The sequence below is a fragment of the Dermacentor albipictus genome, chromosome 9 (genome assembly GCF_038994185.2).
Source record: "Dermacentor albipictus isolate Rhodes 1998 colony chromosome 9, USDA_Dalb.pri_finalv2, whole genome shotgun sequence".
NCBI classification, from domain to species: Eukaryota; Metazoa; Arthropoda; class Arachnida; order Ixodida; family Ixodidae; genus Dermacentor; species Dermacentor albipictus.
The window spans coordinates 71,394,205-71,421,477 of NC_091829.1; the positions used below are offsets into that span (position 1 = coordinate 71,394,205).

The window sequence follows — 27,273 nt, forward strand, 5'->3', positions numbered from 1 at the left end:
CAAATTACCTAGCAGAAAGCAGCGAAATGAAGTTAAACCGCGGTAGAAATTTTTGAGTATTGAAGGATTCACTTGTCGGTGCACTGTAATTCATACGACTCATAGACTCTCGCGGACTGAAAATTTTAACAGCATTAGGCATCTTTAAAATACTGCTTTATTTCTTCCGTGACTCCCACTCTCACTCTTAAGAGGTAAGATGGAATAACTGATATCGACAAATGAAGATTTTGGTTCTGGCGATTTTCTAGCGAGTAAGTGCTACTATAGTGGCGAGGCACATGAGACTGCATCGAATGAATTTTTAATGCCGGTCAATCGCTGTCCCATATAAAAACATTATTTATAATCTGAAAAGTAAAGTTGTTATTCATCGCACAACGCTGCACCCTCAAGGTTTAAACATGTTTCGATTGAAGTACCAGTAATAACTGTAGAGCCTAATCGCAACGATTGCCGTAATTACCTAAAATTTCCTTCGTCAATTCATCTGTATCAGCTGCTATTTTCGAAATCTCTGATGATCAAGCAGAACATGAAAAGTTCAGTGTATTTGACAAAGGTAGGAACTATCCCTCTCTTTTGCTGGGTCGTGCTTGGTTAGCGCTTTAAGAATAAATGCGCGTGATTTTTGTGTTTTTCGTGGAGACCATTGGTTAGAGAAGGAACTCCGAGTAAAAATTATGTCATTTTACTTCGAAACTGCACTCTTCTTTCATCCTGTTGAATATCTTGCAGTCGGTAGAAAACGGCCTCCATAAATAAGATATACACCGCGAGTTCACTGAAAGTTGGAGTAGGTGTCGAACGTATCCAAGAAGCTGAGAGCCAAGTCGTAGCAAAAGGCGTATTGCTCCTGTAAAATAGAAACAGAGAAGAGTTCCTTTACGAGATCATAACAGTGCTGCAATAAACAACTCAACAGAAAACCAGATCGCTCTGCATACATCGCCATCAACTGAATACGATTTAAAAAGTACAAAGCATACATGGTAATTTTTGTAAGGAGCAGTAGTAATATCCAACTGCAATTGCAGATATGAACCGCTGCATCGTCATTCTCTAAGCGAACTGTGCGTTACAACTCTCAAATTACTCGAGGAGTGCACTGAGGATATGTCCCGAGTCGGATCCTAAGCCAACCGAACAAGACTCAAGGAAAAAAAAAATGTTGACATAAAATACCTGACAAAAAGCAAACCTTCTTTCACGGCTTCCAGTTTTCTTTGAGAGCACTACCCTTGCGCAGGAGCTAAAAAACCTGAAGGATTATATCAAGCCGTGAGACCACGCTAGTTGGTATTCCATGCTGATGTAACCAGCACAAGAGTGCACACAGGACACTAGTAGTCAGGCGACAAGGACGAGCGCTTCTTCCCTGTCGCCTTACTACTAGTGTTCCGTGTCCACTCTTGCACTGGTTACATCAGCATAGATTGTTTCAACTTACTTTCAAGAACTCCACCTGAAATCATGCCTTCTCGTGCTGCATTCGAGGTATTAGTGTAGCCAGATGCGCAGCTCCCATGTTGATATCGATTCACTAAACTAGTGGTACCTCGTGCAGTGATATATACCACGGTGCACTAAACATTGACTGGAACTGGACTGTATCCCGCTGTTTATTTTCCATGAACAAGAAGAGGCGTTACCATGGTGAGCTCTCCATGTTGAGAGCATAGATGAACTAACCGATCTGGAACACTATGAACCCCAGTGCATTCACTCACCGAGTCGACGATGAATTCGGGACGGCTACTGCGCACGTTGCGCACTGATCGGAACACGTCGAGTTCCTGTTCAAGCTTGAGCTGATCGCATATCGCTGCCGACACGCAGTACAGGCCGCTTTCCTGGCAGCCATCCCTGAAATCAAAAGGAACATCAAAACATATACGGGAATACACCATAAAAGAAGTTTACACCCCTCGTGGCTTATCTTGCACAAAACAATGATCGTCATCAACCTTACTTGCGTTTCCTATCTTGAAAACTCGGCGCTCATTACTTTCCTGTCGAGAATGCTGTGTCAAGCTGATAACGTTCAAGCCGTTTCGGACCAGGAAGTGCCGGGCTCGCAGCGTTAAAGAAAGGAAATGCGGGCGAGACAGATGACGAATATTGTTTGGGGACAAAATACAACCCAAACGGTGTAAACTTTTTTAGAGCGTACTCATAGTTTCAAAGTCGGAAGGTAGAGGTCATACGACATGTTCTAACTTTTGCGAGCATTTCTTCAACAGCTAGGTTTTGGAAATGAAAGGAAAATAACTGCGTGCCTAAATAATCTCATGGCGGATAATAACCACAAAATTTAGCTCGGGACTGTGAATCGACCTAATACTCGACTCCAAGAAATCTGAGCAGCATCCTCCAGCAAGCGAAATTAGAACAGCTGCTTCACATCTAGTTAAAGTCGTGCAGGATTGCTTCGAACGAAAATCAATATAATGATATAGTCGCAGAATAATTAGCGCAGCATTTATGAAAAAAATAGGTTTGCAGAACGATGCCTATATCAAAATTGCCTCCAGCATATCAAGCGCGCTATTGTGGGATTTGTGGAGTTCACAAGTTAAACTGTAGCAAAACATTCTGCTACCAAAATTTCTTATTCTATTCGGCCTGGCTTACAAAAATGTTGGCACATAGCCTCAGCGTTGAGTCTAACTAATAATTTTTTTTCCGTAACTTGCTGGCATCTAAATATTTATGAATGTTCCAAGTAGTAAATTAGCCGCGTATATAGAATAGTGGACTGCTAACTACGTGCACCTTTAGAATGAATGTGGAAAGAATATTACGCAGCTACGTTTCTAAGCCCTCCAATTACCTGCTAGTAGTTATTATCAGATAAAGAACACAAGGAAGGATTGCCCTTAGAAACATTATCTGAGCCTGCACGGAGCTACGAAGGAAGCCCATCGAGTTTCTCGAAAAGAAACTTTCGTACTTGAAGAAAATGCCAACCTCTTTCCGCAGGCTAACGTGGTTAAGTGCCATAGTGGAGCTTTCTTGCTCAGAGATTCGTAAGGGTTTCCTTTGAACTTTCGTGCTGCCGCCAGATGGGTGACAATTGTTCATTTTATAGAATTTCTTCCTCATTTAGTTGCTCCGCCGCAAACATTCACAATAAAGACACGTGTATATCACTTTTCAATGAGTGGTTTTGTGGCAGCTCCATGTTTGGCACACTGCTTTACGGAAAACTTTCAACATTAAAAGTTGTCATACATTATTCGTAGTACAATTCTACATTCCTTTCTTCCTTGATATTTTTTCGTTAAATTACGTAAACGCGAAGTATGTTGTACCAACTGATATCGAGGGGCCAGTGTAAACTGTTGCACTCACAGGCACTGCACAATGACTGTTCTTCCTTCCGCTTGCATCTGCCACCGGTCGACGTGTTGCAGTATCTCCAGCACCACGTCGCAAGAGCTCGGCACAGTGCTGTTCCTGTTCCATGACTGTGAGTGGAACTGCTTCACTATGCGCGCCGGTCGCTGCAAACCGAACAAGCCGCGCTTTGAATGTAGCGCGACAGTAACTGGGCGAGAAATGCACTATGCTCGACCACGTGACAAGTGCCACAAATGATGCCATGCTCGTGTATCAGTGCCGATTGAAGCGTTAAGGGGACATCTTCAATGACGCTGCGGTTCGCTATTATGATATCATTTGGTTAGACGAGGTTTGTGTGCGGAGCAGCCTCACAAAAAAGAGAGCAGGCTTCAGCGGTCCTTTAGGATTTGAAATTAACTCGGTTATTGAGACAGCGGCATTCTCCCCCAGTGAAGATAAGCGTCTCCTTTGTTTGTTGCTATTCTTGCTGCAGGGGCAAAAGCACAATGTTAGTGTTTTGGTTGCCTATACCTCTTTCTCAAATATTAGCGTTCACACACTACGAGTAACTGGAAAGAAACCCGTTGGTGATAGAGTGGTTTTTATAATGGTTTGTAGTGGTTATATAGCAGAAATTTGGGGATTGACGGCATCCTTGTCTGTTGAAGTTGTCCTTTAGCCGTATGTTGTGTTCCCTCTGGTAAACGCCAGATATAGCTGGATGTAAGCAGCTCCTATATCTTTGTAGTGTCGTCCGCCACTATTGGAGAGCACGTTGCAAGAAAAGGATGTAGCTATTTATTTGTAAGGATGATGCAAGAACGTTGGTGTACATTCCAAACATATAGTTGGCATATCTTTAAGAAAAATAGGAATTATAAAGCTCATTCTCTTACAGCGACTATTACGTTGCTTTAAGCATTGCGTTGTTTTAGAAGCTGTCAACGCATACGTGCCCTTATCTGCTGAGAAATGACACGTTGCCGAGCTTACCAAGGCCATCCGTAGTAACCAATTAAGCTACTATATCAGTGTGCGCTTTCCATAGCACTGATCTCATTGTGCTCATAATAGCGGCTCTTATTTCTCGCTCAGAATAAACAACACATCTACAAATTTTCAGTAACCAAACCATAGTTTTGCAATACGAAAATTATTTTGCGCCAATGATTACCCTCATGATTGTAGTGTGCGTTTGTAAATTATTTAAAAATATTGAATGTCACAAGTGCTATCGGAATTTGTCTATGCCATGACCTTACTGCCAATTTTGGTGCTTCTGAGAACGTAATCTCAACGCCTGTTTCTTCTCAGTGTATTGTGTTCTGTGTAAGTTTCCAGCACTTGACCAGGCTATACGCCCCGCTACAGTACTTGGACGCAGAGAAACACCACCTTAATGGGTCGGGATTAAAATAATTTACACCGTGGTTCTTTTACCTTTAACACCAAGTGGACACACATGATATTATGCTTTACCAGAGTATTAGGCGTAGCACTCTATCGCAACGTTAAACATCTGCTGTTTCACGAGATTTAACAACGAGTTCCACTGAACGCGCCGTTATAAACCGTGTGCGAAACTAGCAGCTGCGACGAAGGGTTGATCATCTGACCAACTTGACTGAACTGATGCGACAGTCGGCAAAAATATTAAAAGAAAATTAAAACATAATCAACTTAGATACACCTCTACCAAGCACATAAATATGCTCTCGTGAGGTCGCGCGATATCATCAATTTTTGATAACAAATTATGCAGTTCAGGTTGGAACAGCACAAGTTGCTTTCCTAGCTCTAAAGAGTACTGCAATAAACAGTTTTACGGCACTTCGACAAAAAATGATATGCAGTGTCCTGAGGCACTCGCTTTTAAGCAGGATCACGATGCATAAAAAAACACGGACTTTTGAGAACAGTTTACGCATCCACCTTTTGCCGAAGCCAAACAGCTGTAGAAGATAAACTTGAAGAAAAAAAAAAACGCGATCGTATGACGTACCGAACCATGGATGACCTTAAATGTCCGAACCAGAAGGCCTCGGAAATCCTGAGTGTCTGTCTGCTCCACCACAGTTTTCCCGTACTTCACGGTTGTCTTCAGACTTGGCCAGAACTGTGGTGTCGTCTATTGGATGGAATAGAAAGAGGTTACTCATAATTTTTTGCATTACATCAAGAAAAATTGCATCTTAGTTAGAACAGGATGTGTATTGTAGACTGTTTTACATTACTTTCTACTATGACCATGACATTCCTGATTTTCTTTTTTTTTCTGTTTTGTCAGCACAATGTACTGGTGTATATAGTCGTTATCTACATATCTGTAACAGGATAAAGGGTCTCCTAGCTATATAACACATGAATCCTGTGTGACCTTTTCTATATGTATATCTATCTGCGTGATCTATGTACACATGTATGCATTTCATACTTCTTATCTGATGTATTAGAAGTCACTTTCTTTCCTTCATCGGCTGTTCATTGAGTGCAACTGTAATTTTAATATAATGTGCACGTTACTGTATATGTTATTGTACGCGTAAACGCTGTATGAACTGAACGGGGGCAGGGGCCCAGTCAGGCTATTTCAGCCTTTAGTCTCTGTCTCCGCAGGAAATACCCTGAAAATAAAGCGATTTTGAAGAAGCTCCACACTGACTAATATGGAAGGGTGATAGAAGGCTACCTTCTCGATTCCTTGAAGTGTTGTTGATTCGGAACATTGGTATTTATGTAATCAATCAAAGAATACTTGAATCAAGTTTTATTTGCATTGGATCATTTACAAAAATGAACGTTGGAATAATAATGAAAGCAGCCTCTTCGCTGCTTTATGCAATTTACTTGTTTCCTTCTTAACGCGCTGTTGAGTAGCAACACGTAACACGCTTATAAACCGCGATATGTCAGCTCATCAAGCTATTTTTCGGGTTAGTAGTTTTGTTTCAGGAAACAGTAACTCTTCATTAGCAATTTTTTAAAATTTATTCGTTTGCATCTTGTCAGGTTTATTCAATCATTTGTTGGTAGGAGGACCTCCGGCCACGGACCTTGCCGGACTTCCCGTTTCCTCAAACAAGGTATTCTTAAGACTAAGTGATTTTTCTTTACGAAACAAATATTTCTAATTGACAAAAAATTGGCTGTGGTGCACATGTGCAATGTTTCTTAAATGGTAAGATTACGGTCACATTGAGGTCCAGCGTGAGACAAAATCTTTTTTTGTTTTGCGCACCAGTGACATGCTATTTCATCGGCTTTTGCTTTGTCCTATTAGTATCTTAGGCAAACAATTATAATCGTTTTTCAATATTCACCTAGAAAAGCTTTAGGTAAACGAAAGTAATCACTTGCTTAGCTTATCTTCAGCGATAATTATTTTCTTATGTAAGGATGGTGATTACAAGATCACGTGTGCGTTAAAGTAGAGCACATTGTGATTGTTCGCCTTACCTCATCTTGGAGAGGACCGAGGGTGACCAGCGTGACAGATCCACTGCCTGCCAGCATTTCCCAAAAGTCATCTATTGTTTCTGGCAAAGGCAGTTGTGTCACAAGGTACGCTTTTCGCCTCTTGAAACCCTGCACAAGCAAGACATACACTTCAATTTGTTTGTGCTTTTGAACGCGACGTCAATCACTATTTACTTTTCCAGAAAGATGGAGTCCAAATGTTAGGTCTCCTCGCACCCCGAACGAGAGTCAGTCAGTAGTGTGAGGAGAAAAGGTATAGAAGGATACGGCTCAGCTTTATGAATGAAATAACTACATCATACAAGCTACGGCCGAAAACGCTAATTTCCCTAGGAATATAATTGCGGATTTCTATCCTATGTTGAAATGAAAAAACAGCGATGAATATACTTTGAACTTCAAGGTACGGGCCCCACAACGAGTGATGGCATACAGAAACTAGCGTAACCTCGAGAGGTAGGTAAAAAAACATCATTGGTAACAAACGCTGGTGCACTACATTCCGGCTCAGAATAAGATGTAAGGAAGGTCATGTGACGTATACGAAACAGTGGCGTTGTCTTAGCAAAATAATAAAATCTGAAGCCACAGAAAAGGATGGATATGGTTGAGGGAGGAAGAAAATGGCGTGTATTTAGATTAGTAGTAAAGAGTATAGCCCAAATTGGGCTTGGCTATCACAAGATTGTATTTTTGATAAGGTCTGCATGCAACAAGCTTTCGCCGTGTGGCAGACTGAAATCCACAAGCGATAGCAAATGTTCATGTTGCCGCGCTGGGTATCTGTTTAGTAAAAGTTGAGGTTGTTCATTCAACCCCATTCTCTATGGTTCCGGTGAAAGTAACCGCACATGCTCAAAGTAAATGTCTTACATCCACGTAGACGGCGTTTATGTAGTCTGTCTTCGATCCGTCAGCTGTGACAGTCAAAAATGGCCTTCTGCTGTCACCTGCAAATGTAAAAAGATATAGCACCGCCTATAAAACATGCCTACCTCTCATGCAATATGTAGCCCCAATCGGGTTATTCTTACATGCCAAAAGTTTAGATGACCGATTTTTGGCTGCATTTTTTCCGTTCCGTGCACTCTTGTACTCATCCGGCGCCGCAAGAGGACATATACGGGTAAGTTCCTGTTGAAAAAGAAAATTAAAGTAGACCATTATATCCTCTTCCCGCGATATAAATGAACAACGCATTCTGCTGATAAGAAAACTTATAGAAGAGGGCAACTTATAATGGAGATAAGAGAATGAATTAAACCGGATTGGGCTAGTTAAAAAAATAAAATATTTGATGGGTATAACGAAGCTGGGCAAATAAATTGAAAAAAATACGTAAATTTTCTGTCATTGTTCCCCTGATCCCCTAGGTGCCTCGATGCAAGCCTTGCAGGTAAGGCTTATTCAAATTGTATAGTTTTGTTACATCCTACTGCCCCTGATTACAAGGGTTTGGAATGTTCAAGAAATGTGGGCAATATCGCATTTTTTAGAAACTAATTATTACTATTTTTCCTTTTCTAAACCAAACTCGGGAGCCAAATAAATGAAGCGGTATGAGCCTTCGAATAGAAGATGAAGAAGCGCGAGAACCGGGAGACAGGAGAAGAGAAGAAGGAAGTGAAAAATAAAAATGTAGACAAGATGGACGCCAGTTCCACAGCAATGCTTTACGTCTACTGTGTCCTTTAAATAGGAACGCTACATTATTTTGGCGCAGCCGACAGCGAACTCCAACATGTGGGTGAGATTTTTCCTTGAGGAGACCTCCGCGGACAAGATCATCTTTTCGAGATACCAAGCTGAAGATGAACCAGCGGTGGAACTACCTCGCGAACTCAACTCGGCAGAACTCATGAACCTGGTTTTAGAGAAGGCTTCCATGGACCCTGATGAACTACGTCGGAAGGGTGCTGTGAACGTGAACTTGCCTCTGGTGATCTTCGACGAATTAGTTCTTCAACCGATGCGTCGACAGGACTCTGGATCACAGTCGTCGACGGAAGAGGTGAGCCTCGTTTTGAAAGCACTTCGGCTACAACAAGAACAGATTTCGCAACAAAACCAGCTGGTGACATCGCTTATAAGCTCTTTAAACGCTGAGAAGCCAGTGACTAAATTTGTAGAACCCGATGCATTCGACGGCATGTCATCAAGTCCAGAAGGTTGGCTTGAATTCTATGACTATGCTGCTGGGAAGAACAACTGGCACTCTAATGAGGACAAGATTACTAACATGCGTAGTTACTTAAGCGGTGTTGCACGGAAGTGGTATGATTTGCACGTTATTGAAGAGGCTGGCAACTCTTGGAATCAGTGGAAAGAAAAATTCTTGACGACATTCCGAAGCAACCCAGTGCAAAGGTGGGACGCCGCGCTTAATTTCAAATTCAAGCAAGGCTCCCTCGTCGAGTATTTCTTTGACAAATGCCGCCTTTTAAAGCTGGCCGAGCCTCTGCTTCCTCCATCTGCCGTAGTAGCACTAATAATGCACGGACTGCACGCGCAAGTCCTGAAGCAAGTGCAAATACGGTCACCTAAAACTATGGACGCGCTCCTGGAGTGCCTTCACGACATATCATTTACTTCAGAAGAAAATATAAACGCTAGCTCAAGCGGTCGCTTCACACGGTCCGGCGCGGATTGGTCAAGCCGTAATCAGCGAGAACCGCGCCGCCTTGCAGGCGGCACAGAGAACTTGGGTTGGCGCGCTCCCAGAGGTCGGGTGCATAACGTCGACAGCGACCCCGTTCCCCTCCTTTCGGACGCTGAAGAGGCTCCGACGACAACAAAACTGATAAACAAGGGTGATCAGTCCGACCCGATGACCACAACTGAGACTGTTTATTTAACTTGCTCTAGCCTACTTCACATCCCTGTCAAAGTGGGAAACAGACATATGATGGCTTTGGTTGACAGCGGTGCCTCTGTGTCTATAATTAATGCCAAGCTGGTAGATGCAAGTCACCTGCATAGTGGAAGAGTACTACGGGTGCAAGGCTACGACGGAAAAGTGACAATGCATAATCAATGGGCCTCAGTAAACATCGAGTTCCAAGGTCATCAAATAGAGAGTGAAGTACTGGTGATTGAGGGGGTGACGTATGACTTTCTGCTATCCAGACCAGATATAAAGAAACTAAAAATCAACGTTTACTGGGACGATGCTGTTTTAGTGGAAGGACTATCAAGGCAAGAGACACAGCCTGATAGAAAAGATAACCTGCGAGTTGTCAAGTGCGCGAGGGATATTGCAACGACCTATCCTGAACTGGTATGCATAGGAAGCTACCCACCAGCGATGACGTCACACAAGGTGCCTTTCGAACTAACCGACAAGACTGTCATCCGAAAATCGCCTTATAACATGTCAAGAGAGCGCAAGATTTGGTTGAAGAAGGAATTGCAGGAGATGCTAGACGCGAATATAATCCGGCCTTCGGTGTCACCCTTCGCCTCTCCCATAACTATTGCGCCGAAAGAAGATGGAACTTTCAGACTGTGCACAGATTACAGGGTTCTCAACCGCCAGACAGAGCTTATACCATTTCCCATGCCGAAGATAGACACGATTATAGATGAGACAGGTGGTTGCCGATGTTTTTCACGTATTGACTTGTGCAAAGGTTTCTGGCAGATCCCGCTAACCGAAGAAACAAAAATGTACACTGCTTTTATCACGCCCTTCGACCTGTACGAGTATAACCGGCTTCCTTTCGGCTGGAAAAACTCACCAGCATGGTTCCAGAAGATAATGAACGAAGTCCTGAAGCCTTTCCTAGGTGTCTTTTGTAACGTGTACATCGACGATATTATCGTCTTCTCCAAAACAGAGGCAGAGCATCAGGAACACCTGTCCCAGGTATTAAATGCCTTGAGCTTGGCACACCTCAAGGTTAATTTTAAGAAAAGTGCGTTCTTTCAAAGAAAAGTTGTGTTTCTTGGAAGAGTCTTTGATGGGACTACCAAAAGCACGAAACAAGAGTCCGTTGAGAGGATATCCCAACTGGTAAAACCATATGACGTCCACTCATTGCGTGTGTTTTTGGGATTAGCAGGACATTTCAGACCTTTCATAAAAGACTTTGCCATAAAAACAAGATGCCTCACGCGCCTAACGCAGAAAGCAGTTCCATTTGAGTGGGATGAGGAATGTGAGAGAGTCTACCGTGATCTGGTGCACAGAATCTCTGCTGACCCTATTCTACGCATACCAGATTTCACCTTACCCTTTGAACTGAATACCGACGCCTCACATTATGGAACAGGTGCAGTCTTGTACCAGAAATGCCCAGAAGCATCCGGCCGAGAAAAGCGACACGTAGTAGGCTACTACAGCTACACCCTCAAGCCACCTGAAGTCAACTACACCACTACTGAAAAGGAAGCGCTTGCAGTCCTTAAAGCAATTCAGTACTTCCGTACGTACCTAGAAGGTGCGAAGTTTACTTTGTTCACCGATCACCAGGCCCTCACTCATCTCTTGAATATGACTCAACCTAAGGGACGTATCGCCAGATGGGTGAACTATTTGCAGCAATTTGATTTCACCATCTCCCACAGACCTGGACCCCTTTTGACTGATGCAGATGCATTGTCTAGACTGATGATACAGGCCGAACAATCTGAAGAAATCAATGAAGTAAAATTGTGGGAAGGCACTGAACAATTGATGTTTATGGAAGGTCGCTATCAAGTCCCGCCAACGCTGATTTCAAAGGTTCTTTATTTGTACCACGATAGCCCAGAATCTGGAGGACACGACGGATTTTGGCGCACCTACAACAAGCTAGTCAAGAGATTTACGTGGCCTCACATGAAAGAAGACGTCAAGCAATACGTTCGTTCATGCCACCTTTGTCAGGTCAACAAAGTGAAATATAAGCAGCCTACGGACGCCATGATAATACCTTGCCACTCGAACGTGCCTTTTGAAATTATACACCTTGATTTTGCCGAGCTGAATAAGAAACGAGAAGGAGTCCGAAAAACGCAAGCTTTTCTTCTGGCCATAGATGAATGCACCAGGATGGTCGCGGCACGGGCAGGAAAAGAAGATGCGAATAGTGTCATCGCCCTTCTCGAACGGGAAATGTTTAGGACAACCAGGACGATTGTATGTGACAACGGTCCAGCGTTCAAGAGTGAAAAGCTTGCAAGATGGGCTCGAGACCATAATATATCAATCAAATTCTGTGCGCCATACCATCCCGCAGCGAATGGGCTTGCAGAGCGTGCTATACGAGATGTAAAACAATACATCAGGATGTACGATAATTTCCCTGGTGGTTGGAAATGCTCTTTAGAAGCAGCTGTACGACATCACAATCGCTCCTACACCAGTGGCTTGGGATGTAGCCCGCAGTTCGCGTCTTCAGGAGAGACCCCTATTCTTCAGGCGGACCGTGAATTGGGGCTGTTAGAAAATCTGAAGATCGTCGAGGAGAGGAAACAAAAATCGCAGGAGGAGAGGTACCGTAAACGAATGAAACAAAATTTTGACAAGAGACATTGCGTAGATATCCCAGACATTCAAGTCACCGACCTCATTCTAGTTAGGAAAGGAGTAAGAGAATCCAGTGCCAAATTTTATGGTCCTTACTCTGTGACAAAGACAGCCACTCAGAAAGGAATATTGAAGACTGTGTGGTACATTGGTGAACGGGGCACAGTTGAATGTGCTTCGATTGGAAACGTTTTCAAGTATTACCCCAGGAGGGGTTAGCAAAAGAAACCTGGAAGGGTGAAGCGGTATGAGCCTTCGAATAGAAGATGAAGAAGCGCGAGAACCGGGAGACAGGAGAAGAGAAGAAGGAAGTGAAAAATAAAAATGTAGACAAGATGGACGCCAGTTCCACAGCAATGCTTTACGTCTACTGTGTCCTTTAAATAGGAACGCTACAATAAACATTATTCCTGAAGGGTTTAGGAGACGGAAATTTTCTTCTGAAAGCTACACAACACATTATTGAAGTTGTATAATATATTGCTATTGATCTGCTCTCAGGAGATGCCATTTATTGAAGTCTTCAAAACGCATCTTCCTCGGAAAATATCTGCCCATTTGAGCATGGAGTACTTGGCCAATGAAATCTATCAGCGGTTTTTGCTTTTCTCAGACAATGACGGAAGATCTGGACCCGTATTCAGAGAAAAGCTATTTCGTTAGAATTGTTCGTAAGAGAAACTTCTAGCCGATCCTGATGTGGGCGTAATATAACTGAAGGCGGCCGTCAAATGACAAGTAACAGTTATGAATGAAAAGCTTTTATAATTCGGTTCATCTTCTGCACGCCGTCTTGCTAACGCTACATGCGCTACAGTGGAATAACCATAAAGCAGCGTGTATCATTGACACTGCAAAATAAAAGAATGTGGATGAAATGGTTCACATTACAAGTACTAGGCCTTTACTATATCTTATAAGAGGCAATGTTTCCCATAATATTAGATGAAGATGAATGAAAAATTGGTACTTCAGCGCACGCACTAAAGAGTCAATCATTGTACTCCTCGCCGACGCACATTTGTGGCCCATTTATGTAGATGAAGGCTTGATTTTTTTTTTAGAATATCGTGCAAATTGCTTGTTTTGCGCTCATGCCTGGCTCAATATAAGGCAAAACATAGAATTCGTAATCACTTTTCTGTTACAGAAAAAAATAGCATACGCTACAGTTATTGACAGATTTGAAATTGAAGTTGAATGTGAGCATTCCAAGCACTCTCTGCCGACATATAAGATCGTAAAAGTAAACCTACTGGACCTCTTTCGGGGCCGGTTTGTGATTCTGAGTCGGTTTGGTTCGACCTAATTATCTACGAATCCCTAAGAAATTGCCACCGATGGTGCAGCTGAAAAATTGCTCCTAGTGTTCACACTAATCGTACAGCACCTTGTCGTTGCATGCAAATATTCCACCCTCTCCACTCGTTCCTAAAAAAAGTACTTATGTTATCTGTAAGGACTTCATAACCTTAAAGTATTACTCTATTTGTGCACTACTGAATTTTTCACAAGCGTGAATTCTCAGAATTACCACCCATTATTGAAGGTCGTCGCAAAAGCACGTCAAACCATGCGGCTCTGGAGGGTACACCTAAATATTTTTGCGTGAACGGAGACGTCTTAATGCGAACATCCACACTGACTCACTACCTACAAGTCGAATAATTTCACGTTTCACCATTGCATTTGTTGCGCACCTGATTGTATAATGAATATCGATTTCGCCTTGCCTCTGCAACAATTTTACCTCTAGAAGCAATCGTACCCAAAGGTACGATCATTATTTCAATGCACTGCAATCTCAGTGAACCGCGATCTCACATCGAGTCATGGTTGCCTTGGTTTATAGGTTGGACGTGGAAAACAATAGATGGAGACAACACTCGAAATACTCCCATCGTGCACTAAAAGCACTTTTACAGCACGCAAACAGATCTATTCTTTGTTCTTCTAAATTTCGCGCCAAGTTTAACAGCAGAAGATGCAATGACAAACTGCAGCAGCCCACGAGCACAAAAAATACCAGCATTTTTAGTCCGGCAAACCATAACAAAATCATTTTATGCGAAGCATATTACGAGAGCTCAACCCAGCTCCCCAGGCGCGGCGGTGTCGCCTTGAAACCACGTGACACCGTGACGTCACGACAGAGGAGAGGTGGCTTTGGCTCAACTCTTGCAAGACGGGCTGGGTGGGAATCGAACCAGGGTCTCCGGAGTGTGGGACGGAGACGCTACCACTGAGCCACGAGTACTTTTTTTTTTTCTTTATTTCCAGCACTGAGCCACGAGTACGATGCTTCAAAGCGGTACAAAAGCGCCTCTAGTGAATGCGGTGTTGCCTTAGAAACGAGCTGTTTCTAAGGCGTGCGTCTCTTGCTCAGGCGCACATTTCGTTGCCGCGCCGAACGCTGCTTTGCTCGACGCTCACCGCGTCCAATGCGGGGCGCGTAGTCGCTGCCTTGTAGCCCATTGTCTTACACCCCTTGGCGGGTCGACGGGAACGCTGTCGCGTTCCACTCTTGAAGGCGAAGCAGTAATGCATGAGTTGTTTCTTCGTCTAGCCGAACCAAATATAGCCAAGCAACAGCAGTTCACCAGGCTAAACAGTGGTTCAACAACTAAAATAAAGGCTAGTATGCTTCGCATCCTGGGCTTAACCTTACCTAAGCCACAGCCATTTTTTACCATAAAAAGCACTAAAAAAAGTAGATATTGTGCTTAAGGAATGTTGCGCGTTTAATTTAGTTTAAAAAAGCAATGAGTGACATCCTGCACGACGCACGATAAAACCCATACGTCATTGGGGAAATCGTAGTCACCTAACCCACCGCCTATAGTTTATAGCAATAACTTGCGGCAAATAAATAAAAATACTTAAATTCCTAAATACTACATGTCGAAACCACAATCCAATAACGAGGCACACAATAGTGTGGTCTTCATAAATATAATTCACCACCAATGGTTCTTTTAGCGTCCATGGAACGCGCGGGATGCGAGATTTTAGGCAGTTCGCCTTTATAAGAAAACACCTGCTGGTACTGGGATCGAACTGGCAACCTTCTACTCAGCGGCGCAACACTATACCCTGTGAGCTACGGCGGCAAGCGTCGCTCAGGATTTGAAATTCATCTTCGTAATTAAAAACTACAGTACTTCCGAAAAAAAAAGTATGAGAACTGAATCCGACGAAAGCGTTTTCTGCGAGGAAAAGACACACTTGTACGAAGAAATGAGCTATGTTGCCGTGACCACATTGGCATGGCGCTTAGAAGCGGTAACGCAAATTGAAATTCATTTTTTTTCATTATCAGGCACTCCTTTATCACTGAAGGGCTTTAAAGCATCGATCCTAATATTCATTATTTCACTAAGAAGTGGCGTAGGATGTTATGACATTTTTTTCATCAAAAGAAGCCGACGAAACAGAATGAGGACGTCTTTTGTAAACATGACAAGCTCAGTTTTAGCAGTGACATCGATTGGTACAGCACGTTAGCATTTGAAACAGTGTCCGTGCCCCAGATATTAACTTCTGCAGTACTGAAGTGTATTATTCCTCAAAGGCATAAAAATGCAGCGCTTCATGCAACGGCAGTTTGTTCTTTCTACACACACGCACGCGTACACACATAAGTCATGCACTCGCTCGCATAAATATTAGGTGACACACTCAAACATTTGACGGTGGTATTGAGAACACACACTTCAATATAAAATTGAAAATGAATAGCATGAAAACCACCTACCTCGTACTCAAGCTCAATAGCACTTTTTCCTGTTGCTGAGCTTTTGGCTTTCAGTTTCTGGTACAGTGTCACGAACTCCTTCACAGAGAGCTTGTGATTTTTCGAGCACAGTATCTCCACCAGAGCCATATACGCGAAAATGTACTGCTCCTACAAAGAGATAAATTTCTGCACCTTTAATGCGAAGGACGAGCCATTGTATTCACTTGCGACGGTTCATTTCACATTGTATTGAAACACATAATGAACAGTGTTATTGTACATCACTGTGAGCGAGTATTGAGGAGGAATTTCATAATACAACGCGATGAGTGGTCAATCGTGATGATAATGAATGGCGCGAAGGCATCTTAGCTAACGATGAAGTGTCTGAAGCATAGATAACGCACTCAGACTTCTGTTAGAAAGTGGTGCCATGATAGGATGTAGGTGCGTTGTCTTTTGAGAAATAAAAATATTGGCTAGAAAGCCTCTCAGTAGAAAACATTGACCAGTTTCCAAGCTATATATTATGGTATCCTAGCAATGTTAAGTATACACGGCAGCATTTTTCTAGCGCGCAATATGGTTGTGTTCTTTCGGGGTAATTCGAGCTTCTGTTAGGGCTAGAAATAATATTAGAATTCGAAGTTATTGATGTTATTGGCGCAAGTGCTAGCTTTCTTACTTTCAGTGGCCACTTACGTAGTCAAAAGGAAGCGTTCTGGTTCTTGAGATGATTGTAGTTATTTTTTTTCATAAGTTAATGTACTAAAACGTAGTTAAGGTTTATGGTGACCAAAAAAAGCGGGGTGGGGGAGGGGGAAGAGGTAGGGGGTTCTATATAAGCTAAATACTGTTTTGTGTAAATGGTCATGATCGGTAGGTGAGCAGTCGTAAACACTGTACGTAACTTTTTTTTCAGAACCATACCGCACCGCATGCTGGAAGTTCCTGGCCATCTCTGAACAGCAGGTGAGGTTGCTTTACGTGTTTTGTCACTGGAAGCCATGTTTGCCGGCTATTTATTACCTTTACATACGCTGGTATAACGCTACGATGGCTATATATATATATTTATATTAGTTGTTAAAGCAGCAACACTCCACTGCGACACTCTTGACAAGCATTCAGGTGCGTTTAATCCCCAGCGGCTGATGGATATAGACGCTGTAGGGCATGAGCGAGGTGAAGTGAAAGGGCGAAGAAATGTTTCTTACCAGGGACTCAACAAGGTTTACCCTGCACTGGCGCATCGCATGCAAGTGGGCCACCAAGTTGACTTCACCTTCTGCTTCTGCTTGCGACAGCATGCTGTCTACCAAGATGAGCGTTCCCGTACGGCCAATGCCACCGCTGAGGAGGAGGAGGAGAAGAACCAGAATATTTGAGACAAACATAACTCAAAATGATATTAAAAATATGCCATATTATAGATTCAGTGGAGCTTGTGACAAAAAGAAGAACGCATTATAATATATGTTATGCTACATCGATGTTTTAAACATTCATTTCTTGGCAGCTCTTTACCTATAACCAACGGTTTCATGCATGCGCCACCGAAACATCACGCGCTGGTGAATTGCGAAAACACAGGTTCCATTTTTTTTTTCATTCGCTTGGTTGCATTTTAGTTTGTGTCCATATTTCCCACGACTGTCTGCGAGCACAGTGGGGAAGCGAGATGAAAAAAGAAAGGCGTGTATTGCCTTTTAAAAAGAAGTAGGTGGGCCTGCGTTTGAATGGCAAGAAAGTCAGCGGATAAATTCAAGGGTAACGTGTCACATTAAAATTGTAGTTGGAAATTCGGGAAGGCTAAAAAGAGAGCGCAGAGTGTAGTGTAGTGTAGTGCGCTACGTCGACATTTTAGTAGAAGCACAGTCACGTTTCGGTACTTCCTCATGCAGAGTAATGTTGTTATAGCAGTTATTTTTAGCTGAAATATAATGAACAAAACATGATCGAGGATATAACTTGATAGTATGTTGATCCCGCAAAGCGTTACTCACATTGGAGCATACGTTGCCGACAGCGCCCGCATCTTTACGTAGAACGCATCCTTAGTATTAATTCAGGTAACAGTCAGATAGTTTTTTATCTTTCGTAAGCATGCTCTGAATGCGACTCACAGTGTCATGCGCAGAAAAAAAATATATATAATGTAGCTGATCATGATGTAAGGGTCCAGCTCTATGCTATGAAAACCAATGGCACTCGCTTAAATAATTGGCACACCTAGTAAATTTTGGCATCCGACAATCATATTTAACGCAACGGGATTCTCTAGAACAAGTCCACAAATTCATCTACGACCACTCGAGCTTTGGGATTCAAGGTATTTGTGAAGTAGCTCAGGTCTGTGCTCGCGGGCTTCACGGTCCACTTCTACGAGTACTAGACCGCTACCATACGGAAGAAAGCCACGTAGGTGGCGCGTAGCATAACTGAGGTACGGTTCGGGAGGCTGCGGTTCAGCATCACTGACCCGTCCCCTCAAGACCCAATGTCACATTTGCTTCTCCCCATCCCAAACCAATCACTCCTGCAACGGACTATTTTGCCTGACACCAAATATTGTAATACTTGTTCCATTCCTCGCGTGTGTAATATAAGGCGTATGTATGCCTTTCTTCAATAGGGAAGAAGGACAACAATGAAAAACAGTGCCATCGGAAGGCTATCAAGGCGGCACCTGACCGGAAAGCAGGCAGTCAAAGGCAGGGTAGGAAATTAGAGAGATTTGAGAATGTCACATATAAGATTACATTTAAATTTGTACTCTTAATATGCTGACGCATAGTAAATTGAGAGTGAAGTGCGCTTTCATGGCCTTTTGTAGCAAAAAAATTAAGCATGTAGTACTCTAATGACCCACTCTTTTTTTCAGTCGGCTGCGTTAGTCCATATCAGGATGACCATACGCTATAACTGTTTTCAAATAGAGGCGCAGGCTAATGACGGTGCGAACTCTCTGCTTTTAGGATTTGATATTTCTACGCAACAGTAACAATGTACGCAAAGTCCAACAGTGGTCTGCACAGGAGTGAAAGTTCATTGAAAGGGTCAGTTCAAATTTGGTTTGTTTTGCACTTCATTGCGTAGCGTCATTCACGGCTTTAACGCTCCTAAGCAAGGTAGAGAAATTTGAGCTGTGCCATTTATTATGTATAGCTTGTATACGAGATGTTTTATTCGTACACACTTCAGTATAGATTTTCTTTTTAACATGAGGGATCATTGCCGATTATTCTCATATGCGACGGCCCCTATTAACTGTAGGATATCGTAAATAGTAGAATGTTTTGGATACGATATTATAGGGAGCATCTTTTTCAGCGCTCTGTTGTTAACGTTGTTTGATGTGGCGTGCCACAAATACGCGGTCTTCTACGTACCTGCAATGAACAATGATTGGATGGTCGTCGTGTGGCTGGAAATCCCATATACGCCTGAGAAAAGGCAACAGGGAGTCTGGATAGAGAGGTACGCCATGGTCTGGCCACGTGGTGAAGTGAAATTGGACAATAGTCCTGGGCTTGTTTTCCTGGTGAATTGAAACAGTAAGATTGGATAGAGTCAAACCGCAACTGTGTCATTTCTCTACTTAACTGTAACATACAAAAAGCCACGGCTATGCTAACTGTTCGCGGAGTTACTTGTTATGACTCAGAAGGGTTTTGGTGCGAGCTAGTTGGTACGGATCATTCATATTTAAAACAGCGCCAAAAAACACGGACAAGGGAGCCCATAGCTGCAGCCCAGCTGTTTTTCGTATTGCGATGATACGCGATGCCACGGTAGATAAGGGCGAAAAGGCGTCTGTAAATTCGCATAGTTGAGACAGTGGAACAATTCTTATCGGTCGGTAGTTCAGCTAGAGATCACTTTTTTAAACGCACTTGTTCAAAACATGTCGGGCATTCAATTTCGATTGCATGCGGATTATGAAAGAAGTGCTGCATTAAAAAGCACCACAAGTGATATACTTGTTTACACCCATAGTCTTAAAATTACGCCTAAGAACTTCACTGGTCACTTCATTATTTTAACGTAGCGCACATCAAGAGACTGCAACCACTTTTGTGCTATTTTCTTTTTGTTAGGCATTACCATTGGCTCAGTAAATCGTCGTTTTATGTTCCTCTACGATTACTACTTTTATTTTTTGTCATTCAGTGTGCATATTTTCTTTACTGTGCGTAAATCTATGGCGATTTTAGTGACTCGCGGCTGTTTGGTATGCTTTATTATTAAGTTTTGCTGATTTCGACATTTTGAAATATTTAATCTTTGTAATATTCCTTTTTAAAATTGTGTAACTTGCCGTATGTTCAGTGCTGCTTTATAATCTACTACCTGCTCTCCTGTGCACTGAATTTGCGCTTTAGGGTCTCCAAACCGAAAGACTGAACGACATGCTTTTGCTGTTCAGTTCATTTGTTCTGACATTGTCGAAAGGATTAAAACCCTCTGTTATGTAGTGGCTCCGGGACATTAAGGAGAAAATAAATGAAAATGAAATGAAATGAATGTATAGGCATTGTTGGCACGAATAGAAAGTACTGAGAAATACAGAAGCTGTATAAGTTCTCTCTATATGCCTCGTATTCATGGTGACAACACGTCTATAACACCATACATATAATCTATGGAAATGGTCATTCTTCCATTGAGACGGGATCTCATTGAAGCAAGCAGTAGCAACGAAAACATGCAATAACGGCAATTCATATATGGCAATTTTTCAATATTTTATACACTAGGACTTAAGGGTGTCATACAGGATAAAAATGCAAACACGATTGCGTCGTAAACACTAGCTTAACACACATCAATAATTTGGTTACCAGCGCTAGTCATTTGTAAACAAGCAGAGGTTATAAAAATGTACGTCACCCAAGTATTTTTATGAACACCAACAACTATGGTTGCAGCGTTAGAGTACAATAAAAAAAGCTGCACCACTGTTGAGATACGTAACCACTCTGAAGTAAAAAGAGATGTTTGTTTTCTTCGCTTGTTTGCTCTTTTTCTACGAAACCTGTCCACAGCAAGGAGTACTCACGAGTGAGACTTCAAATTCCCGGACAACAAAGTCGACCTGAGTGTCAGTCTTCATCAAGGTGACCACGAATTTACCGTACTTCTGTGAAGTCTCTGGCCAGTACTGTTCACACTTTGTCTGGAACAAGGATGACCGGCAAAGGATTAATAATTTCCCAAAGGTGTGACATTTGTTTTCATTTATCCTCACTTGTACACAACTCGCGCAAGCAATCATAACATATCAGTGGGCGTTGTCGGCGAATCGGAAAACACGAAATAAAGTTAAATTACCTCCCTATTTCCGATGATGCTGCTGAATACAATGCTGCAAGTACGCCTCGCACACAAACCGCCGTTCATGAAAACAAGGTGTATTTGCAATATCACTTGTCACTGTTCAGGTAAATAACGAAAGAACGAAAGCATGGAACCTTTGGCCCCGAGAAAAACTACGCATAAATAAGAGCCGATTCTAAGGTCTGTGATGCCTAATATAGCGCGGAAGCTGCACGAGAAAAATTAGGAATGTTAAGTCAGCGGGAAGAGTTTTTGATGAAAGCAAGGCACAAGACAAATACTTAAGCCATGTCCATGTTTTCATTCCGCGCTCCTAGGTCATTCTTCATGTTCAACTATATACACAAAGCTTCCATCCTGTTCAGAAAGAGACACGTAGCCAGTGCATACACAGTACTTTTGGTGTGGCCTCGATAAACATTTATCTACGTGTGATGTTTTCTTTTTCTTTGTCACTTTAGAGTAATGTCCAAAAACAAATGATATAGAGACAATGCTTTGACTGCAGCTCTAGTTAATGTATTATGCTATGACATGAGAAAAGCCGAATTAGTATTCTGAAAATCAAGAAGGCCCGGTCGCATGATCGCAGGCGTACTTCATTATTCAGTGCCACCTCGAGACTATTTGGCTCCTTGTACGAAGAGTCATTACTCTTGTGCAGCAGTGCTTTGGAATTTGAGACGCCGGCGTACCTTTTCTTGCTCTTTTAGGTTAGTGAGCATTATCACTTTGCAACAGCCTTCTTGCCACACCATCCTCCAAACATCTGTGAGGGTCGTCTGCTTAGGACCTAGAAACCCGAAAAACAAAAACAAAAAGCGTTTAGGTATTGCATTTGATGTCCCGATGGGCGAGCAAATGGCGATGCCATAGTGTGGACCTTCGGAATTATATCGCACACTTCGGCTTCTTTAGAGTGAACTGAAATTGCGATGCGAAGTCATTTTTTTTTCGCGATCTGCCACCATTGCCCTGTGGCTAGCGGGCAGAGAAAGGGAACGCGCGACTTTGTATTTATCAGCAGAACGCTGTAGCTTCTGAAGCACTGTGGGGGCATCAGTGAAGTGCTATCTGTCATTCGGAGAATGAATTGCAGGAATACAATAAAAATATTTACAAACCATAGAAATATCTGGACATTATTTGTTCTTCTCGATGTTGAGGACTATAGAAACAAAATCTTGCTGCATTCACCTACACAGCGATGGTGCATGCCGCAGTTCAAGCCCCTCGAAGAAAACGAATATTACGAAAGTCGTAGTGCAGGTTTTAACCCTAACTATAGGTCTGGTAGCTTGGTACAGCTAGCCAAAATTATTGTAACTACATTACGTTGATGAAGTCATTGTATTTACAAAAGCCTTTTTTCAAGTTTCGGAATGTGCTACAAGAAACAATATGCATAAGGGTACTCGACGAAGGGCGAATAAGTGGGTAAACGCGCCTGTTCTTTATTATAGAAAAGCAATACATTCATTTTTTTCATTTTTCCTGGCTGGTACGCCAGCAGATAACGCAGGAAGGCCATCGCTTGCTTATATTGCACACGCACGTGGATGGACGATAGCAAATAAACTTACGAAATAAAAAAAATTCGCAGTTCCACCCAAAAGGCGATGCACCGATTGCGATAGAAATTATTATACAGGCGCGCGAAGAAAGTTTAGTAGTTTTGTCGGCCGTATAAACTTGTAAACTAACTTACTAACTAAATTACCACTGATAGAATGTGTAAGCCTCACTCAACAAGGACGTAGAAACACACACAGAGACAGCGCTGTCTTTGTGTATCTGCTTCTTTCTACGTCCTTGTTTGGTCGCGCTTGCACATTTTATGGTGGATTCAAACCAACTAGCCCACCGAAGTGTTTAACTAAATTAACCAGCACGGGGTCAGGCGCGCAAAGGTAAACATGAAGACATCTCGCTCGACGAGTGCGGAAACTCGCTGGCAGAATTATGGAGTCAGGAATCGCGGCAGCTGCAAGCGAATTGACTTTCATGCATCTCTCCCTTCAACGTGAACGAAATGCCCAAAGCGCTGCGCGTGCGAAGCCACCGGCACTACGCGCACTCTGCAAACATCAAAGGCCCCTCTGAAGATGAGGCCCGCGCGGACGCGCACTTTGGCCACGTCGCAGGTCGTTTTCAAGACACACAAGTGCCTGCGTGGCGTCCCTACGGCGTCCGTCAAAGGCGTGTACTACGGCGTCCGCGATTCGCATGGACAACGGCGTTGCACACTCCGCGGTTGCCTCCACTACGTACGGAGTTGCGGGCGAGGAGGACATCGAGGTACCGAGTGGCCGCCGGAGAACAACGCCCCTCCTCCCTCGCCTCACCCCCCTCTCTCGCGCACGACAGGAGTGGGCACACATCTGGGCCGCGTTCCTCGATCGCGCGTGCGAGATTGAACCGTGTTTGCCGGCTCACTCTCACACGCTTTCATTCATATGAAACCTCACGGCGACGGCGACGGCGGAAATGCGCCTGGAGTGCCCATGTAATTGACAACAATAAATGTTTCCTAAGAGCTTTCTGAGTTACGATAATTCGGTTTTTAGCAGTACAGAAGGGGGCTATTTCAAGTGGAGACATTATAATGAAGGTCGCTTACCTTGCGTCGCAATATATTTGCGGGGGCACCTGTAACCCTGCAGAGGAAAAGAAAAATTGATTCATAGAGGTCTCGCGTGTCGCTTTCCGCAAGTTTTAGTTAGGCTGTCAATGGAGAAAAAAATGGAAACGGCCAAATATTTCAACGTTGAATGGCTACAAACCTGATGTTAGTAAGAATGACGACCACTGTGTGTGCTGTTTCGATATCGCCCGTCGATAAAGCAACAGGTGATACAATATGCACACAAATATGGGGAAAAGTAACATACTTCACACAAGGGTAAATTATCAGATGCTAAAGTACAAGTGGGATAAAGACATTCAGGAAAGTTCGAAATGAGGTGTCGTAATAAGTTTTACGCACTACAGCAGTGTTCAGTATACAGGGTATCCCAGCTAACGTCGGCCAAGCTCTTAAAAATGAAGCATAGAATATACGAGGACGCAGCCAATGGTGTTCTGTCAGCAGGGGCGAACCACGCCAGGAGGATGTTTTTTTCATAATTTAAATATAGATAATTAGATTACATATATTACCTACCTTTTTAATTAATCAACTGAGGGCGCGCAAGTTTCAATAGAAAAATAATAATTGTGCTTCAAGATCTTTTTTTTTCCGGAGTTGCAAAGAAAACGCGCGAAATATGAAAATAGCTGCACGATTACACGTCCGCCCGCCGCGACACCAGCGGTCCCAGGCGTTACTCGAAAGAATTAACTCGGCTCAATGACATTGTCGTCCTCCTCAATACCACAGCGCACTGCATTGCGTTCGAGCATCACGCGGAAGAGGCGCGGTGGCTGACGCCAGCATTGATACCTTTCAATTTTCAGGCGACCACCCAGCCGGGCACTGAGCAGAGTCAATTCTAACGAGTAATCACTGGGACCGTGTCGCGGTGAACCGACAAGTAATCATGCGGCTATGTTGATACATCGCGCGTTTTCTTTATAACCCGCGAAAAGTAGTTACGCGAGACATAGTGTATTGAAAACAACTGAATCGGACGTTTTGAAACATAATTACTTTTCTATAAGAAAACTTGCGTCCTCAATTCAGTAATTCAAAACTTTGTTGCTTATATTCATCCAAATATGGGCAGTTTAACTTATGAAAAAAAAAAGAAATTGTCCTGGTGCGGTAGCTCACTGCTGACAGAATAATATTGGCTGCGTCCGGTGATATACGATATTTAATTTTTAAAAGCATGGCTAACGTTAGCTGGGACGCTCTATATAGAACGCTGGTCCATTTCATTAAATAGTGGAATAACAGAATGAAGAGCTGTTCTTTTTCGTGCAGTACTGGAAAACTTACTTATGGCTCTATTGTTCGAATATTTGTTGTATAGGTGTGATTGATTCTTGGGACATAGCAGAACTCCAGTGAAAACAGGAATTCTTACCGGTACATAACTTGCGTTGATGTAATCCGCATTTTCAAAGTCTGGCAATGGGGCCAGTTTCACTCTCGAGTGGTCATCTGGAACATCGGAGGAATGACATTACTCTTACGAATATATTCTTTTAAAACCAGCAAAGTATTCAAACGTATGAATATTTGCAAACAACTGCTATCGAAAGCACTTGAGAAATAATGCTCCAGACTACCTTGCATTGCACAGTTTCCGCCCCCCTTATGCATGCTCAAAAGAAGTGACTGACAGGTTAGTATTTATGGTGTCTATAGGTCGGCAAGATCAACGGAACGCACTAAAGTGGCACGCATAAAACACACACGCACACGCACGCACGCACACACACACACGCACACACGCACAAACACGCACACGCACAAACAAACAAACAAACACACACACACACACACACACACACACACACACACACATATATATATATATATATATATATATATATATATATATATATATATATATATATATATATATATATATATATATATATATATATATATATATATGTGTGTGTGTGCTGTTTTGCTGTAGGCTCACTCAAACTCGGACTCACCGAAATAGTACTCAGTCGAGCTGATTTGGACTAAAAATCGCCTACATTCTACATAGCCGGGGTCACTCACACTCACACTCACACTCCTAAGACTTACATGAGCTCCCTCCGACTTATATTCTCGGCGTGACTGAGCGTGTCTCAGTGAGTGGGCTCGTGAGTGAGTTTGTGGACCTATGGTTGCATCACGTGATGTGTAGCGCCACACCTTCACCATTTCTGTCGCCTACTCTGGCCCGTTTGGTTTACATATCATGTGTACGTGAACGTACTAATCAATCGCTACTTGACGGGCAAGTTGACGAAATTGCGGTAGGAAGAAGATTCCACGCGCTTTGGCAAAGGCAAAGGCAACATATCATGGAGTTTAACAAAACTTATTGCTGGGCTACTTGGTTCATGACTTCAAAAGAAAATTTACAGCGCCAAGCAGGCGAGGACGAAGCGAGAATAAGACGACACAAGCGCTCGCCCTTATATGTCGTTTGTGCCTCACTTTTTCGTCTGCTTAGCACCCTAACTTTCATACCATGGAGCCACGTGGTATGCAATCAGTAAATGGTTTTTGATTCCTTAGATAATCTGGCGGACACAGCTGACCTCATTTTTATATTTTTCTTAGTTTCTTGCTTATTTGGCAATGCCACACAAAATGGATTAGACAAACATACACGACCTACGGCAATAACTAGCTATGGCTTGTCGAGGCATGTAAAATTTTTCCGCGATCGACCATTTCGGGCACATTTATGTCACGCGCAAGGAAACTCCGTGAACCGGCGCACACATTGTGATAATACCCACGTTGCCTTTAAGGTGACCAGCGGCCGATGACACTGTTGTGCGACTGTTGAACTACTTGGAGAATTCTTGCGTGATTAACAGCAATGTGCATGAGCTAAATACAAAGTACCTTTATAATGATTTATATTAAGGAACATGCTGCAAGGAGCAAACTGAAGTCGAGCTTTGGTAGCGTTATGGTCGTTTAGCAAAAACTATGTACGTCACCGCGTTATGGCGCATAATGGAGTCTTATATAAAACAAGAAGCACACACACTCATGCGCCCTTAAGCCTCGTGTCGAATAATGCCGTACGAATATATCCACAAAGAAAAACGTATGTTCTCACATATCATGTAAAATTACTGGATATAGATCTTACTGGGTAAAAGTTTCTCTTTAATATAACGCCTTTGAGGATCCCGGTCCCGCAAGTTGCTGGATAACGCCCAGTCGTGAGCCAGCTTAGCC

At 42.9% G+C, this 27,273-nt stretch overlaps 1 protein-coding gene across 1 annotated transcript in view; it reads right to left on the reverse strand.

Annotated features, from left to right (window-relative positions):
* Positions 1 to 675: 675 nt before the first annotated feature.
* Positions 676 to 27,273, reverse strand: part of LOC135908553 (receptor-type tyrosine-protein phosphatase kappa-like) — a 127,632-nt gene continuing 101,034 nt past the window's right edge. Inside the window, exons 29-42 of the mRNA XM_065440334.1 lie at positions 25,436 to 25,512; positions 24,028 to 24,064; positions 22,103 to 22,200; positions 21,130 to 21,246; positions 19,460 to 19,608; positions 17,285 to 17,420; positions 16,086 to 16,235; positions 7,857 to 7,956; positions 7,696 to 7,772; positions 6,802 to 6,930; positions 5,348 to 5,473; positions 3,355 to 3,506; positions 1,731 to 1,866; positions 676 to 856 (exon numbers count right to left, since the gene is read on the reverse strand). Coding sequence (XP_065296406.1) covers positions 782 to 856; positions 1,731 to 1,866; positions 3,355 to 3,506; positions 5,348 to 5,473; positions 6,802 to 6,930; positions 7,696 to 7,772; positions 7,857 to 7,956; positions 16,086 to 16,235; positions 17,285 to 17,420; positions 19,460 to 19,608; positions 21,130 to 21,246; positions 22,103 to 22,200; positions 24,028 to 24,064; positions 25,436 to 25,512 — 1,559 coding nt within the window. The 3' untranslated portion in view covers positions 676 to 781. The remainder of the gene's footprint in view (positions 857 to 1,730; positions 1,867 to 3,354; positions 3,507 to 5,347; positions 5,474 to 6,801; positions 6,931 to 7,695; positions 7,773 to 7,856; positions 7,957 to 16,085; positions 16,236 to 17,284; positions 17,421 to 19,459; positions 19,609 to 21,129; positions 21,247 to 22,102; positions 22,201 to 24,027; positions 24,065 to 25,435; positions 25,513 to 27,273) is intronic.